Here is a 15,870-nt window from a genome sequence, read left to right as displayed (position 1 = left end):
TATCTAACCACCCCCTTGGGTCACTCTGCTTCAGGCATACTGGCCTTTGTACTGTTCCTTCATGGAAAAATGGCTCCCTCGGCAAGACCCGTGTACTCTTTCCTCTGCCTGAACACTCCTTTCCAGGCTATATGCTAGATTACTTGTGTAGTAATTTATTAATTTTCCTTCCATAAAAACTATGGATTTTATAAAGAATGCTTGCAAAAATAGGTTTTCTAAAAATTCATTTTCCTCCATCTATCTGCCAAATGCCCTACTTCTCTTAAAAATTAAAATAACTTAGTATTTTCTCTTTGGTGAAAGTATCAATACCCAACAATGCAAACAGGTCCCTAAGGTATTTAAAAATTCCATTACTAATAATGTAAATTATTTTATACTTGGAATACCTTCACCCATTTTTTAAATGTTAGGAAAGCCTTCTGATTTCATAATTATATAATTAAACTACAATCTGTTTTTGTTTGAGGGAAAGTTTTCAGAATCCTGAAGTGAGACACTGTATCTGTGGGGTGGGGGCCGGACAGGGGATGGAAATTAGGACAGGGGTAGTAACCTGTGAACACGAATCTATCAATTTTCAGCTTTACATTTCTAAACAAAGCTTGAGCTTTGACTCATAGCTCTTGATCAAATCAGTGCAAAAAAGTTAAGCTCTGAGAGCAAGGGCTGTGCCTGTTTTACTCACATTTGTATTTCTAATGTCCAAAGTATACACCCCCTTCAGTTATTTGTTGAGTAAGTGTTATCTAGCAAATACTAACACATATGTATTTTTGACTTGCTCAAAATACTTGTTAAAAACTGCCAGATATCAAGTTGGATATGTTAGGACCCTCAAGTTAGTATTATCATTACATATAAGAACAGAATAGCCCTAAAATAATTTATAGGGGGCACCTGGGTGGCTAAGTCAGTTAAACATCTACCTTTAGCTCAGGTCCATGCCAGGGTCCTGAGATGCCAGGGACCCATGCCAGGGTCTCAGTGGGGAGTCTGCTTCTCCCTCACCCCCTACCACTCCCCCCCACTCATGCTTGCACTCAGATAAAAAAAATCTTAAAAAAAAAAAACCTAAAAATTGATAACCCAAAATTCAGAATTAGAAGTTCCTAATACTTGAAATTCTTTGTTTCTTTGGATAACCTACCTATAGCATAGATTAATAAAAAGCATCCGTGGTAACAGGAGACACCTTATCTAGAATACAAAATGGTAACTCAAAAAACCTCATCCCAAACTTCTTTCATTTGGTCAAATTCTTACAGTAGAGGTTCCTTATTTAGAAGTATATGAGCAGATTGACAAAGGTACTGCTTTTGTAATTCAATCACTGAAAGATCACTAAGGTCATTCAAGTTCTACTTGAAAATTGTGCTCACTGCTCAGTAGTATCCTTCAGGGTCCGTTCTTCCATAATGGCAGCGTTCTTTTGAAGTCAAAATCAGAAGACAAAGGCTGGTCTCAGTTGCAAAAACAAAAATGGATCAAAATGTCCCCTAAAGAGAAATGACTCTAAATCAAGAGTTTACTTTTTCTGAAAAGGGGATGAATGATATGGACCATTTGCCACTGAAAATATTTATGTGGAGAAATGAAAACTGTGTATGAATTCACATACCCTGTCAAAGCCCATTCTTCAACCAGATTTCTAAACCAAAAATAAAATACCTTGTACTATTTGTGATTTTTTGTAGAAGGAAAAAGTCTTCAAAATTCAACCTATATGGATCTGTAAATGGCACATTTCAAAACTTTCTGTAAATTAGTTTCAACAATTAAGAGAAACTACCTTAAGGCAATTTCTTTCCTTCAAAATTACATGGCTTAACTGTGGTCAGTGCATACTAGATTCAGAAGCCTGTAAAAATGGAGTACCCCTAAGCTGCCCCCCTCCCCATCAATTTTTTAAAGAATTCCAAAGCTATGAGAAGTTTAATCTATGAATATCTATATCCCTTTGTCTATCTCTGACAAATGTTAGTTTTGCCACATGGGCTTTCTATGAATCCACACACCTTTTATGTATTATTTGAAAATCTTCACATCATTGCTTCACCCCTCAATATAGCAAGTTATCTTCTAGAACTTTCTCCTACATAACCACAGTACTTTTATCACATCTGAGAAATTTAAAACTGTCCCATCATTTAATCCATACTATTCATTCAAGTTCCCAACTTTTCCCCAAATGCCCCCTAGTCATTTTAGAACCCTGATGTCATCAAGACTGACAATGCATTTAGTTGGTTTGCTCCAATCTAGTGGTTCCTCTGCTTGTTTTTCATGACATTAACGTTAATTTTAAAATCCAGAGTAGCTGGATTTGTGTAGACCAGTCTTATGTTCTCCCCTCTCATGATTAGATTTGGGTTAAACCTTCTGGCAAGAATATTACATGGGTGATGTGTGGTAGCTAGTGCATTATGACAAGAGGCATGGGATTTCCATTTTTTTTTATTATAAAGCAATCTTTCCCTCTTTGTAACTGAAGTAATCTATGAGATTATATGGAGACCATGTGAATATGCTATTACAACAGCCTTTTTGCCCAATCATTGTGATAAGCCCATCAATAGTGGCTTAACATCCACAGATGATCCTGAATTATCTCCTGTGGGGTATTTTTTTCAATTGTGATTCTGTATTTATTAGCTTGGTATTCTTCTCTAAAGAAAGCCTTTTCGGTTCCTAATTTATTTATACGCATGTTGTTCTCTGGAGTATTCACGCACTCTGCCTCCATGTGTAGGATACTCCCCCCAAATTACAATTGATAGAAATATTGCTATTTAGAATTAACATTTTCTATCTCCATTACCAACCATACATTTTACATCAATGTCAATTAAATAATCAACTATTTGGATAATGACCATTTTCATGCTACGCATATACTAGCAGAAAGTCACCAGCTCTATTAATTACTTGATATTTAAGAATTTTTAAAGCCCTAAATAAGTGGTTCCCTCAAACAATAATAAACACCCTTCCATTTGTATTGATCAGGTTTCCAAAGTCTTATCATAAACACAGCTAACACAGGTTTAAGGTACATTTAATACTCTCCCTTTAGGGGAAAGAAATTGCAACAGCTCCTTAATCATGTACACAAATACTTCCCCATCTTCAGATCCCCTTTTAATATATTCTTACTAAAATCCTACTGTACCTACCAGCATCACCTCCTTCCTGACTGGAGCCGGCTTCAGCCAATAAATTTGTATTCACATTCCTATCACAATCTGGCCCTGAGAGTAGAGCACCATCCAGATCTGAAAAGATGTAGAATAATCTGTTATTTAAAACCACACCTCAGCCATCATCAACCACTCCTTTCTTGGTACCGTTTCTTATGGAGACTAAATAGAAAAATATCTGCAAGTTATAGTACCTACTATGTGCTTAATGCTATTAAGGCACAAAACCCTAAGACATGGTTTCAACCACAAGAACAACAGTAAGAAGAGCATACTGCGTAAGAATAAGCTTTAAGAGGCAGGGTGAATTAGGTTACTGGCTTTGTGAGGATATGCCTCAGCTTCCTGGTATATGCTTCCAACCACATCACAGATTTGATATAGAAATTAAATTAGGGGCATCTAGGTGGCTCAGTCAGTTAGGTGGCTGCCTTTGCCGCAGGTCATGATCTCAGGCTCCTGGGATCGACTCCCACATCAGGCTCCCCGCTCAGCGGGCAGTTTGCGTCTCCTCTCCCTCTGCTGTACCCCCCTGCTTGTGCTCTGTTGCTCTCTCTCAAATAAGTAAAAAAAAGAGATTAGATAACCCAAGTCAAGTGTTACAAATTAAAGGAGTTTGGTACCCAATGATAGGGGCTACTGTTAGTATTAAGTACTAGATGTGTAAAACATTAGTTTCTGTACTGATTCAGAAGTGAAAAAGACAAATTAAAGCTAGAATAGGAGACTTAAGAGAAAAACTAGTTCCTTAATCTTGAAGTATGGAAAGGATGAGAGAGGCAGCTTAAAAGAAAAGATATACTGGGGCGCCTGGGTGGCTCAGTGGTTTAAGCCGCTGCTTTCGGCTTGGGTCATGATCTCAGGGTCCTGGGATCAGGTCCCGCATCGGGCGCTCTGCTCAGCGGGGAGCCTGCTTCCCTCTCCCTCTCTCTGCCTGCCCCACATCTACTTGTGATTTCTCTCTGTCAAATAAATAAATAAAATAAAAAAAATAAAGAAAAGATATACTAATGAGATTAATACTTTTGGTTACAATCTGTTTTCTTTTGAATCTGTTCCATTCCTTCTGTTTCTCCACCACTGCCTTAATTCAGGTACCCATCACCATTTTCTTGGATTAGTGAATTACTGAAATCGTTTCTTGGTCTCCTTGCTTCAAAATACAATGCTAGTACTTATATTCATAATGCCAGAGAGATTTTCCTAAAACATAAATCCTAAATTACTCCCTTAATTTAAAAATCTTCAATGGTTCACCACAGCATTTAGGCTTACCTTCAAACTCCTTAGTTTAGAATACAGGGTCCTAATACTCGGGCTCCTACTAGTGCACCTAGCATCATCCCACTGGTACTATCTACTCCCCCAAATGAAAAGTATCTGAAGATAGGGCACCTGGGCAGCTCAGTTGGTTAAGCATCTGCCTTCAAATCAGGTTACGAACCCAGGATGTTGGGGTCAGTACCAGGTTGGGCGGAGTACTCTTCTCCCTCCTCCCACTCATCCTCTCAAATAAATAAATAGAATCTTTAAAAAAGTATATGAAGACATTTTTAAAATGCCACTTTTTATGGACAATCTGTCCTCTGTCATAAGTCTCAAAAAAAAAATAAGAAAAAACACACAAATTCTTTTTTACATATACAGCAGGTACTTGATTCAAAAAACAATTGATGGTGGCAAATAAAACCATGGTACATTTATACAACAGAATACCACCCAATAATGGTTCTAGTGCATAGTTGCAAAACCCCAAAACACTAAATAGTTCTAGCACTTATATTCAAATGGGCCAGTAGGATTACATAATTGCATAATGAAGGAGAGAAAGAATAGTATAAATGATCCTCAAGCAGGCATAATTAAGAGCACTGCCGGTAAAGATCTTTACCACTGCATGGTAAAGATTTTGGCCTTTACTCTAAAACCAGTGAAAGGATTTTAAACAAAGTATTAATCTCATTTACCTTTTAAAAAGACTATGCCTGGTATTGTATGAATGATTAAAGGAAGTCAAAAGTAGATGCAGGGAGACTAGTTAGGAAGCTATTTTAGAAAACCGGATGAGAACAATAGTGGCCTTGACTTGGTTGATGGCAACAGCAAATGGTAGTAGTAGTTGTGGAAGAACTGACAGTGCTTGGTGAGACTGAATATGGGAGAGGCAGGGTTTGAAAGTAATGAGGGAAGCTTCCTTCCTATACTAATACTAATGAAAGAGGACCAGTTTTAGGTAGTTATGAAGATACTGAGTCTGACACACCTAACAAAGAGGAGTTTATATGTTTGGAGTGGGACTAGCAGGTTAAATGGGTAAACACTAGATACTACCTGGGATCAAGTCTCAGCTCTGCCATATCCCAGCAGTGTGACAGTTGTGAAGCAGGTTATTTTGCTTTTTAAATGCAGTGGTCCTCAAAGTATAGTTCCCAAATCTGCACCATGGACATTATTCAGAAACTTGCTAGATAGAAATGTAAAATTTCAGGCCCCATCCCAACCTACTGAATCAGATACTGTGAAAGTGGGGCCTAGAAATCTGCATTTTATAAAGCCTTCTAGGTGATTCTGATGCTTACTAAAGATTGAGAACTGTTTTATTATAAAGTAGGGAAATTATCAGGGAAAGATCTATGCACTTTATATTTATTATTATCCAGGGACCAAATGATAATAAAGAAAGGCACTCAGCTCTACCAGGTATGTAACAAACACTCAAAATTTTAATTTTTTTTGTTTGTTTGTTTAAGCTCCTAATTGGGGAAATAGGCACCAAAGGCTATACAGATATAATGCTTAAACTGGTGATAAAAATAAGCTGTCAGAATGCGTGTGGTAAATAAGGCCATGGAATTAAACAGATGAGACTATGAGAAAAAAACTATGACCAGTATGTTGAGGAATCCTAGCATTTAAGAAACCAGAAAATGATACAGATTTTAAGGAAAGAGTTATTTCAAGAAGTAGTCCATCATAACAATGCTGCCAAAAATTTAATCTAGGGCCTGAAACATTCAATACTTTCATTCAACAAATGCTGAACACCTAGGAGGTCACTGGTGATCTCAGAGCAAGTGACACTGGCACATCAGTGGGGCAAGGTAAAAAAACTAAGAGTGGCCTATATTGTGAATAGAAGATGAAGAATTACATAATATAAACTGAGAAATTTGGTTGCAAAGGGGGAGACACAGAGTAAGAGTATTTTTTTAAAAGGTAAGTAATAAACATTTAAATGCTGAAATGAAGTCACTAAGAAAGGGACAAGTTAAAAGTACTGAAGAAATTCAAAAGAGAAGGATTCTGGAATTCTGAAGCAAATGTGTGGGTATTTAGGCGACAGCAAAGACAATCAACATATAGAAAGAAGTTTGAAGTACTTAAGGACAGCATCTACCACCTTACAGGGAAAATAAAAGCTAAGAGTAAGAAGTGAGATTACTGCCTAGAGTAAATGGCTTCGAAGTCAGGAGAATGAAAAAGTACTTCAGGTGGAGAAGAGCAACAGCAAAGAGACTCTACCTGTCCCCTGAGAGGAGGGGTATACTCCTTAGGTTTTATTTTCCCAGCACTCATCACAATGCATGACAAGACACTTTTTAAAAAAGTTTTTTATTTAGTTGATAAAAGAGACAGGAGGAGGAAGAGCACAAAGGAAGAAACAGATGCCCTGCTGAGCAGACAGCCTGACTCTAGCCTTGATCCCAGGACCCTGAGATCATGACCCGAAAACTGAAGGCAGAGATTAACTGAGCCACCCAGGCACCCTGACAAAATGCTTTTCAAATAAATGTTGGTTTGAATATTCTCTCTGCAACCTCTATTAGCAGTTTAGTTTTAATTAATGGTATTTAAAGAATACTTTTTCAGTTTTCTGGTCTATAGTAATACTAAAACATAACCACAAACTGAACATGATTAACTGAAATTTAGTGGCTTTATTTTCCTATGAAAAGCTGAAAATATTTCCATAATAAATTTAAATCAATATTCAACAACTGTACTAGGTTTCCCAGTATCTTTTTAAAAACTCCTTATTCCAGGTACACTTGGGTGGCTCAGCTGGTTAAGTATCTGCCTTTGGCTCAAGTCATTAATCTGAGAGTCCTGGGATTGAGCCCCACATCAGGCTCTCTGCTCAGCCGGGAGCCTGCTTCTCCTTCTGCGTCTCATCCAGCTCATGCTCTCTCTCTCAAGTAAAATCTTGGGGGGGGGGGAGTCAACTATTCTAGAGTGTACAGTCTGTTCAGAGGGCACTTCTTAAAATTCTGCCAAGTGGGTTTGTAAATACAGGCAGGGTGCTTCTATTTATGTAACATTCTATAGTGATTTGTTGAAGGCTTCCTCAGCTAGTTCTTAAAATAGATATTTCCTGTCTCCTAACCCTACCCCTTAAGTATCAGAATTTAATTTGTGATCTTTAATCCTACACTAAGCACGGAACACCTCAACCTGAAAGCTTAACAGATGACAAATATATTCTTCCTTTGTACTGTGTCTTTTTTCTCCAACTCTTTTGAAAGGTATCACTTGGTTATTGATATCAAAAACAAATCTCAGAACAGGTGAGCTCTTCCAGGTTGACAGTAACTTTCATAAATAGCACACTTAACTCAGGAATCAATACATCATATCACTGTTGTAGCTTATTTGAAATCAGCCAAACTGCCTAGAAACTCATTTTAATCAGCTGATGTTAAGTGGGATAGAAATGAGGCAACCAAGCATTCACTTGAAATAGAAATGAATTTTGCTTCCCTAGGAAGTGAAAGCGTAACTCTTGGTCATTATCTTTTTCTCCAAATTATAGGATTAAAAAATAAATTCTTCTATACTTGGTTTTTGACGTTTGTGACCTTTCTAAGAAATCTTTCACTTCACTTAAACTTAGCAAAAAGGGCTAAGGTATCTCTGCTAACAACAAAAGACCTTTCTGAAGAGCTGTTAGAACAGTTTCAGGAGGTAACAATGATCTACCAAAGCTATGGACCTGGCACATAGCAAGTAATAAACCCAAAACAACAACAAAAACAAAACCCCACAATCTGCAATGCTAGAAGTAAAAGCGAAGAAGTACACCCATCTCTAATTTAGTTTCCTAGTGATATTTCATATACTTTTTTGCTAAATGAAAAAATAAACCTTACGCTCTGGGATAAACCAAGACTCACTTTACTAACTTCTTTATTTAATAAAACCATTTCCAAAATCTCAAGTGTACCAAGATATCAGCTATTATTGTTCTTTATAGTTAACACATTTTTGTCTATCCTTGAAAGCAGTCTTCTCCTCAGGTTCATTTTTAAAGAATTCTGATTAACCATATTTTGCATATTTTTTAAAAAGACTTCTTATTCATGGATTTAAAAAAACAGATTAACATGTGATGGAAAGAAAAGGAATGATAAAGCAAATCTCAGTTCCTACTCCTCAAAATTTTAACAATCAACTTTATTTTCCTCACATAAAAAAGAGTAGTAATGTTTGTACACTTCACAAAGCTGCTATGAAAAGTGACATCAGTATACTGAGTAAAATGTAAAGCAGAATATAAATCTAGGTGTCATCAAGTGAGCTTAATCTTGGTGCCTAGGGTTACAGGTTTCCCTGGGATCACAGGTTAGCAGTGCTTCCAGATCATCTGGTAGGGAGTAGCACAGCATCTGACTCTAAGTGCTAAACAGAACTAAGTTGGGAAGGTTTCCCTGATTTTCTTTTGGTTCTCAAAATTCCAAACATGAGACAGTTGACGACCAACTAGATTTTCTTAAGGGTGACTGGGTGGGTCAGTCATTAAGCGGCTGCCTTCAGCTCAGGTCATAATCCCAGGGTCCTGGGATGGAGCCCTGCCTGCCAACAGCCTGCTTCTACATCCCTCCCTGCTGCCCTCCGCCCTCCCCCCACCAGCATTGTGTTCCCTTCTCTTGCTGTCAAATGAATAAAAATATTTTAAAAAAATCATTAAAAAAATTTTTTTCTTAAAAGACAAATATTCTTTTTTTTTAAATATTTTATTTATTTATTTGACAGACAGAGATTACAAGTAGGCAGAGAGGCAGGCAGAGAGAGAGGAGGAAACAGGCTTCCTGCTGAGCAGAGAGCCCGACGCGGGGCTCGATCCCAGGACCCTGGGATCATGACCTGAGCCGAAAGCAGAGGCTTTAACCCACTGAGCCACCCAGGCGCCCCAAAAGACAAATATTCTTAAGAATAAATGAGAGAAGAAAGAAATCGAGGTTTTAGAAATAACTCCATTGCACAAATCTCAAGAGACTCAGTAAGATCTTTCCCCACTTTCATTTTCACTTAAATATATACCAACATCATGTTTCTCTTCTCTGAAGACAGTTTCAGAACTATTTTGTTTTTCATAAGCAGGTATAATTTTTCTTCTTTACTCATTGTGATCTGGTTTTTTCCACTTTTCACTGGACTAACTTCACTTACAAATAAATATATTACATAAAGCATCCTTGACAGTTCCTACAGCAGCCTAGAGACTCAACATATAGTAGTTTCCATTCATACCCCACTGACTCAAGTGACTGCCCCATCTTAGACTAAGCTGTACTGTTTCTTCTTTGTACTATCCAAACAAGGCTGTTATTTCTGCTCTCATTAGTCCTTAAAAGGTCTATCCAGATCACTTCCCCAATTTTAATCCATGAACACCCTCCAAATGTTGTCTCCCAAAGGCAAATATAAACAGACCTAAACTAATCTCTAGTTAAAAAAATCTCCCATGGCCTCAGTATATAAAAATTTACAAATTTACCATGCAGAACAAAGAGAATCACAACTTGGCTCTTATATATCAACGCAACCTCATTCCCCATTACATTCTTTCTATTCTTTAACCTGCTTGCCCTGACTTCCTGCCACCTTGTAGTCAGTGAATGCCCTTCTCTCTCTCCTGGGAAACTTCTACACAAGATCCAATTCTTATTACTGCCTTCTCTATATAGCTTTCATCAAGTCTCCCATTGCACCCCTTGCTGTACTTACTATTTTAACATTGGTCACATGACACTGGGTATGTTTCTACCCCACAGCAATCCTATTATGAACAAGTTCCAGGTAAGAAACTCCTCAATCTTGACATCATCTGGCAAGATGCTTACTTTTGGGGGGGGGGGGATTTAAAAAAAATTTAATTACTAAATTTCCTATTATGATGTGGAAAGATATTCTGGTATCCCAGGAAAATAGCATTTGATTATAATGTAACTTTTCTGGAAATGTAAAATGATGCATGAAGATTTAAGACACCCCCAGAATATTCAGACGGTGTCAGAAATTAAAATTTCAGTTTTACAGATCTCTCAAGGATCTATACTTGAAGGGTTTAGAGAACTTGATATTGTGAGCAGGCAGAACTCAAAAAATGCTTTTCTAAAACTGGTTCACAGGCTTCTTCAACACCAGGTCTGGCCACACAGATTATTTCTTTAGTGTTTGTAACTTGTAGGTAATAATGAGTACCTTCATCTCTTGGGATAAACATGGCAGATAGGGAAGGAAAGGAACACTTGGCAGAAGAAAAGTAAAGAAGGGTAAAAAGATGTCAGAATATTCCTATTACCGGGGTGCCCCGGTGGGTTAGCCTCTGCCTTCAGCTCAGGTCATGATCTCAGGGTCCTGGGATTGAGCCCTGCATCAGGCTCTCTGCTCAGCAGGGAGCCTGCTTCTCTCTCTCTCTAACTGCCTCTCTATCTACTTGTGATCTCTAGCAAATAAAATCTAAAAAAAAAAAAACAACTATTCCTACTACCTACTGTCATCCTCTTAAGATTAAACATCGGAAGATTCTTATGTATTAGCATATTTTATAGCCCATAAAGTACTGATGGACCTTTACTTTTTAAAATGAACATCAGGCTTTCAAACTACCATTTAATACCCAATTTTAACAGTTTCTGAAGGAAAGTGATTTAACATTGTCATTTGTAGCGCATCCTTCATAACATCCAACCAAAAGAATGCCTGGAAGGTAGAGGAGGACATCTGGAACCCCCTAAGATAAAAGAACAAAGAAAAACTAATCCAGATCCATAAATTTATCTGAAATGCTTAGAGTAAGATGTATAGGATGCAGTAATTTTCAGATTTTAGGAAAATAGTAACTACAATACTCCCAGTGGGGTTTAGGGTAGCATCCTATAATCAGAACAGTATTTCTGCACAAAACATGAATATTCACATTTAAAGAAATGAGTAAAAGATATAAATAGCTGGTTTTGCTGCTGAGGATTGGGTTTTGTTGCCAAAATGATTAAGAAAAAGCTCTGGATAGTTTTTACTCAAGATGCCAGAATTATGAAATTTTTCTTTCTGCCCATTAGTGTCATAATGTGGGATACACTCAAGGCTAGTTACAGTCAAGTAAAACTGAGTTGAAAGCCCACATCTTAAACAAAGCTAAGTTCCATGGTTTTTAAACATTTTTTAAATAGTTTATACAGTAAATTTATAGGACATGGTCAAAATATTAGTCTCAAATGTGATGGCCAGTTTTCAAAATTATAAAAATTTAATCATTTAGAAAGCATTTTAGTATTCTGCAACATCTGAAAGTAATGTCAAGTATCAATTATCATCCAAAACATAGAAGAGCCAAAGTGCTGAATAGAACTCTAAAGAGTTGACTATAAATAGAATAATTCATTGCTTCAAATATGACTCATTAGGATATCTTAAAGATATTTATCTCGGGCTTTCTGTTCAAGGTTGTCTTCCAAATATTCAAATTATGTGCTTTTTAACCAAAAGGCAAATATACAAATTGAAACTGTAAACTGAAACCCGATTTCAACTCTACTTGTAAGGATTAATAACAATTTGTAAATGTTTTAACACTGTTTTCCCCAGAAGTACAGATGAAAGCAAGGAACTTTTAGGGGCGCCTGGGTGGCTCAGTGGGTTAAAGCCTCTGCCTTTGGCTCAGGTCATGATCTCTGCATCTGGAATCAAGCCCCATGTCAGGCTCTCTGCTCAGCAGGGAGCCTGCTTCCCCACCTCGGCCTGCCTGTAATCTCTGTCAAATAAATAAAATCGGAAAAAAAAAAAAAAAAAAGGAACTTTTAGATTTAGAAGAACTCTAGCGGGCGCCTGGGTGGCTCAGTGGGTTAAGCCTCTGCCTTCAGCTCAGGTCATGATCTCAGGGTCCTGGGACAGAGCCCCACATCGCATCAGGCTCTCTGCTCAGCAGGGAGCCTGCTTCCCTGCCTACTTGTGATCTCTGTCAAATAAATAAAATCTTTAAAAAAGTCTATTTAAAAAAAATAGTAATAAAAGAACTCTAAATTCTTTGCTCAAGTAAAATCACCTTGCAACTGAATATTGGATGACAGTAAGAAAAAAATCATCTATATAGGAATTTTATCAGTTTGTATTAAAGATAAAAAAAAATCAAATATATAATCGACTGCTTCGTTTACTTAAAATGTTTTTGAGGATATTGTTTATTATGCTACATGGTATCAACTGTATAAAAACCCAAAATTCAGTACCAGAGAAGTTTGTCATCTTCCAAAACTGGCATGTTTCCTCCTTTGAGAGGCTGCTTAGCATCTTAGAGCCAATTAAAAGCTTAATTAGGACAACTATAATAACACTCTCTACTAGCACACTTAACTTCCTTATTGCTGTATTTTATTTGTTTTCCTGATGTTTCTTGTCATTTAAAAAATGTCTGTTCAAAATGAATTATGTATGCACGCAAAAATTAAATGTATGTGTACACATGCAGAACAGTTACTTACAATGGGTACAACTTGTGTGGCTGACATAACTGAAAAATCTAGATTCAGAAAATAATCCGAGAGCATCAGAAGATCAACAGTAAGATTAACACGTGACTTGCTCTGATTAAAAGCAACAGCATGTGTGAACACACTCTGTAAAACAACTTAGGTATTATGTTTACTCCTATAATTTAATTCCTAATCTCGTATTTTTAAATACTTTATTTGGCAGACATTTGTTTTCTGGTTGTGTATCAGTAAAACAAAGATTTGAAATTTTTATACTACCAGAGAAACCCATTAATAACACCTCTTTTCCTATTTTATTACCTAGAATTTATTTTTTTCCTGACAGTTTTAATTTTCCCATAAACTCCAACAGAACAGTAAAAAGGACAGAAATGTCTAACCTTTCCTAAGCTGTACTTTCAAATACCCTCATATATAAAAAATGATTTGAAGCAAACTGCAGTAGTGAGTCAAAGAATGAATATACTTGTTTAAAATATAAAAAAAAAAAATCTAAATAAAATCCCTGATATTTCTGGGTATACCATCTTATCTTGGTATCTTAAAACACTTCTCTATGAGGCATCCAAAAATGAGCTTCAGTAGTATGTGGCAAGAAGATATTATTTAGAGCTGTGGTTTACAGACTCTAAACTTTTTTTTTTTTTTAAAGATTTTATTTATTTGAGAGAGAGAGAGAGAGCATGAGAAGGGGGAGGGTCAGAGGGAGAAGCAGTCTCCCTGCGTTGTAGGTAGCCCAATGCAGGACTCATCCAGGGACTCCAGGATGAGCCAAAGGCAGTCAGGTAGTCGCTTAACCAACTGAGCCACCCAGGCACCCCAGACTCTAGACTTAAGAGTCTGGGGGAAGTCATAATTCTTAAGGGGATCCACAAGTCCAAATATGCCAAGCATTGCTCATAGTATGTCTTTTCAGATATTTGCCTACAGAACTTTACATTTATTTAAAAGCATTTATATCACTGAACATTATCAGTATTTTCTCAGTAAGTGGAAATCAAAGTATAACCAATGATGGTGCAATTCATAAAAATGTCTGTGGTTTTAAGGGACCAATTTTTTTTTTTTAAAAAAGACTGAGTCTACCAGTTCATTAATTGCAAGGTTTTAATGTAAGCCAGTCTTAAACATGAAATCTGCCTCTATTTTTACTAGCTGAATGACCTTGAGACAGGCCTTAATCTTGATCAACACAGACCCACTGTGTTCTATATTGGTTAGAATTTGCCTCCAGAGTTGTAGTTAATTTTGTACACCAAAATTTCTGGGGTAAAACAAAAACAAAAACAAAAAACAGGTGGATTGTCAGAAGGATGGTAAAGGGGCTTGAATGCATAAGGAATTCACTTAGTTTAATAAATTATCTATAATATCTGAAGGGTTGGTTATCAGGTCAATAGGTTAGGCTCAGATTATACTACTCAAAATGGCAGAATCATGAAGTTTAAAAGAACAAATTTTGGCTCAAAATAAAATAACTTCTAGAATCTAGTAGAAAGCATACTTCACTGGAAAACTCATTTTAAATAATCTCAAATCTTCCATTTTAAGGGGGATCTATAATGACCTTGACAGTTGTGCTTTTGTCATTTCATTTTCTTAATTAATTCCTTAAAATAAGTACCACACTTTAAAGATGAGGAAACTGAATACTGGAGTTAATTTGGTCACAGTCACACAGTTAAGTACAGAGCTCATCCTTCAAATCATGACTCAGTTTTGGCTCTTTCCTCTTTGTCAGTGGATCTCAAACTTCATTCACAGTGTAACCACCTACAGAGCTTATAAATATTCCAACAACCAGGCAACATCCCAGAACCAGTTAACTCAATCTCTACTGCAAAGACCCAAGCATCATGGTCTTCAAAGTTTCCAAGTAATGTCAATATGCAGTCAAGAAAGATAAAGACCCACTGCCCTATACCAAGGGTTGGCAATAAAGGTTTACTGAAGCATATTCATGATCTTCTGTGTATACTTAATGTCTGTGACCACTTTTCGGGCTGCAATGGTAGAGTTAAGTAACTTTATGACTAGCAAAACCAGAAATATTTACTGTTTGGTTCTTTACAGTAAAAATCTGCCAAACCCTGCTCTGTATCATATTATGTCCTAATCATAATATCCTTGTAAGAAACCCTATTACCTGGCACTCAATGACGTTGGATTTAAAGGCACTGAGAAGTTGCAATAAGTTTAACAGCTGCAATATAGTGTTATCACTGATAAAATGTCAGTTAGGCAAGATTCAGACACCAAAGTGATACCCCTAACGTGACAGAATTTTTCTAAGTTGTAAGATATAATAGGTAAAGTTGAAAGCATATTGTACTACCAGAAATTTATGATACATCTATTCAATCAATAAACTCAGCTGAGGGGGTGCTTGCCGAAACAATAGCTAGTAATGCTGTTTTTTAAAAGTATGCATTGTAGGGGCACCTGGGTGGCTCAGTAGGGTCCTGGTATCAAGCCCCATGTCGGGCTCCCTGTTCAGCGGGGAGCCCACTTCTCCTTCTCGCTCTGCCCGCTTGTGCTTTAATAAATTTAAAAAAAAAAAAAAGGCAGTTTGTAAATTACGCACTGTAATTTACTGTAAGCTCAATAGTAGTGCTTTCCTTTGAATTATTCCAATTGTATGTGGCAATAAGAAAGGGTTAGCTCTGATAGATTTTGCCAATACTACCCCCAAAACATGCTTAGCCCTTAAAATTATCTGTGTGCCCACGTGCATGTGTGTATTTTAAAAAAACACAAGGTTCCCACCATACTATAAAGTGATTAATCTCTGCAGCAGAAAAACAATGTAGCTCATCTTTGAGAATTTCAAGGTCTTCTATATTAAAAATTAAGCCAAAATAAAGCGATGCTATGAAAATCTACCCTTAATACTT

General features: G+C 36.8%; 1 protein-coding gene across 2 annotated transcripts in view; it reads right to left on the bottom strand.

Annotated features, from left to right (window-relative positions):
• The window catches only part of ZBTB10 (zinc finger and BTB domain containing 10), a 37,194-nt gene that overhangs the window by 6,934 nt on the left and 14,390 nt on the right, over window positions 1–15,870 (bottom strand). For both annotated transcript variants that reach the window (XM_059394770.1, XM_059394769.1), the window contains one exon: window positions 3,180–3,278. In XM_059394770.1, the coding sequence (XP_059250753.1) occupies window positions 3,180–3,278 (99 nt within the window). The remainder of the gene's footprint in view (window positions 1–3,179; window positions 3,279–15,870) is intronic.

The sequence above is a fragment of the Mustela nigripes genome, chromosome 3 (genome assembly GCF_022355385.1).
Source record: "Mustela nigripes isolate SB6536 chromosome 3, MUSNIG.SB6536, whole genome shotgun sequence".
Taxonomy (NCBI): Eukaryota; Metazoa; Chordata; class Mammalia; order Carnivora; family Mustelidae; genus Mustela; species Mustela nigripes.
This window is presented reverse-complemented; position numbering and strand designations above follow the sequence as displayed.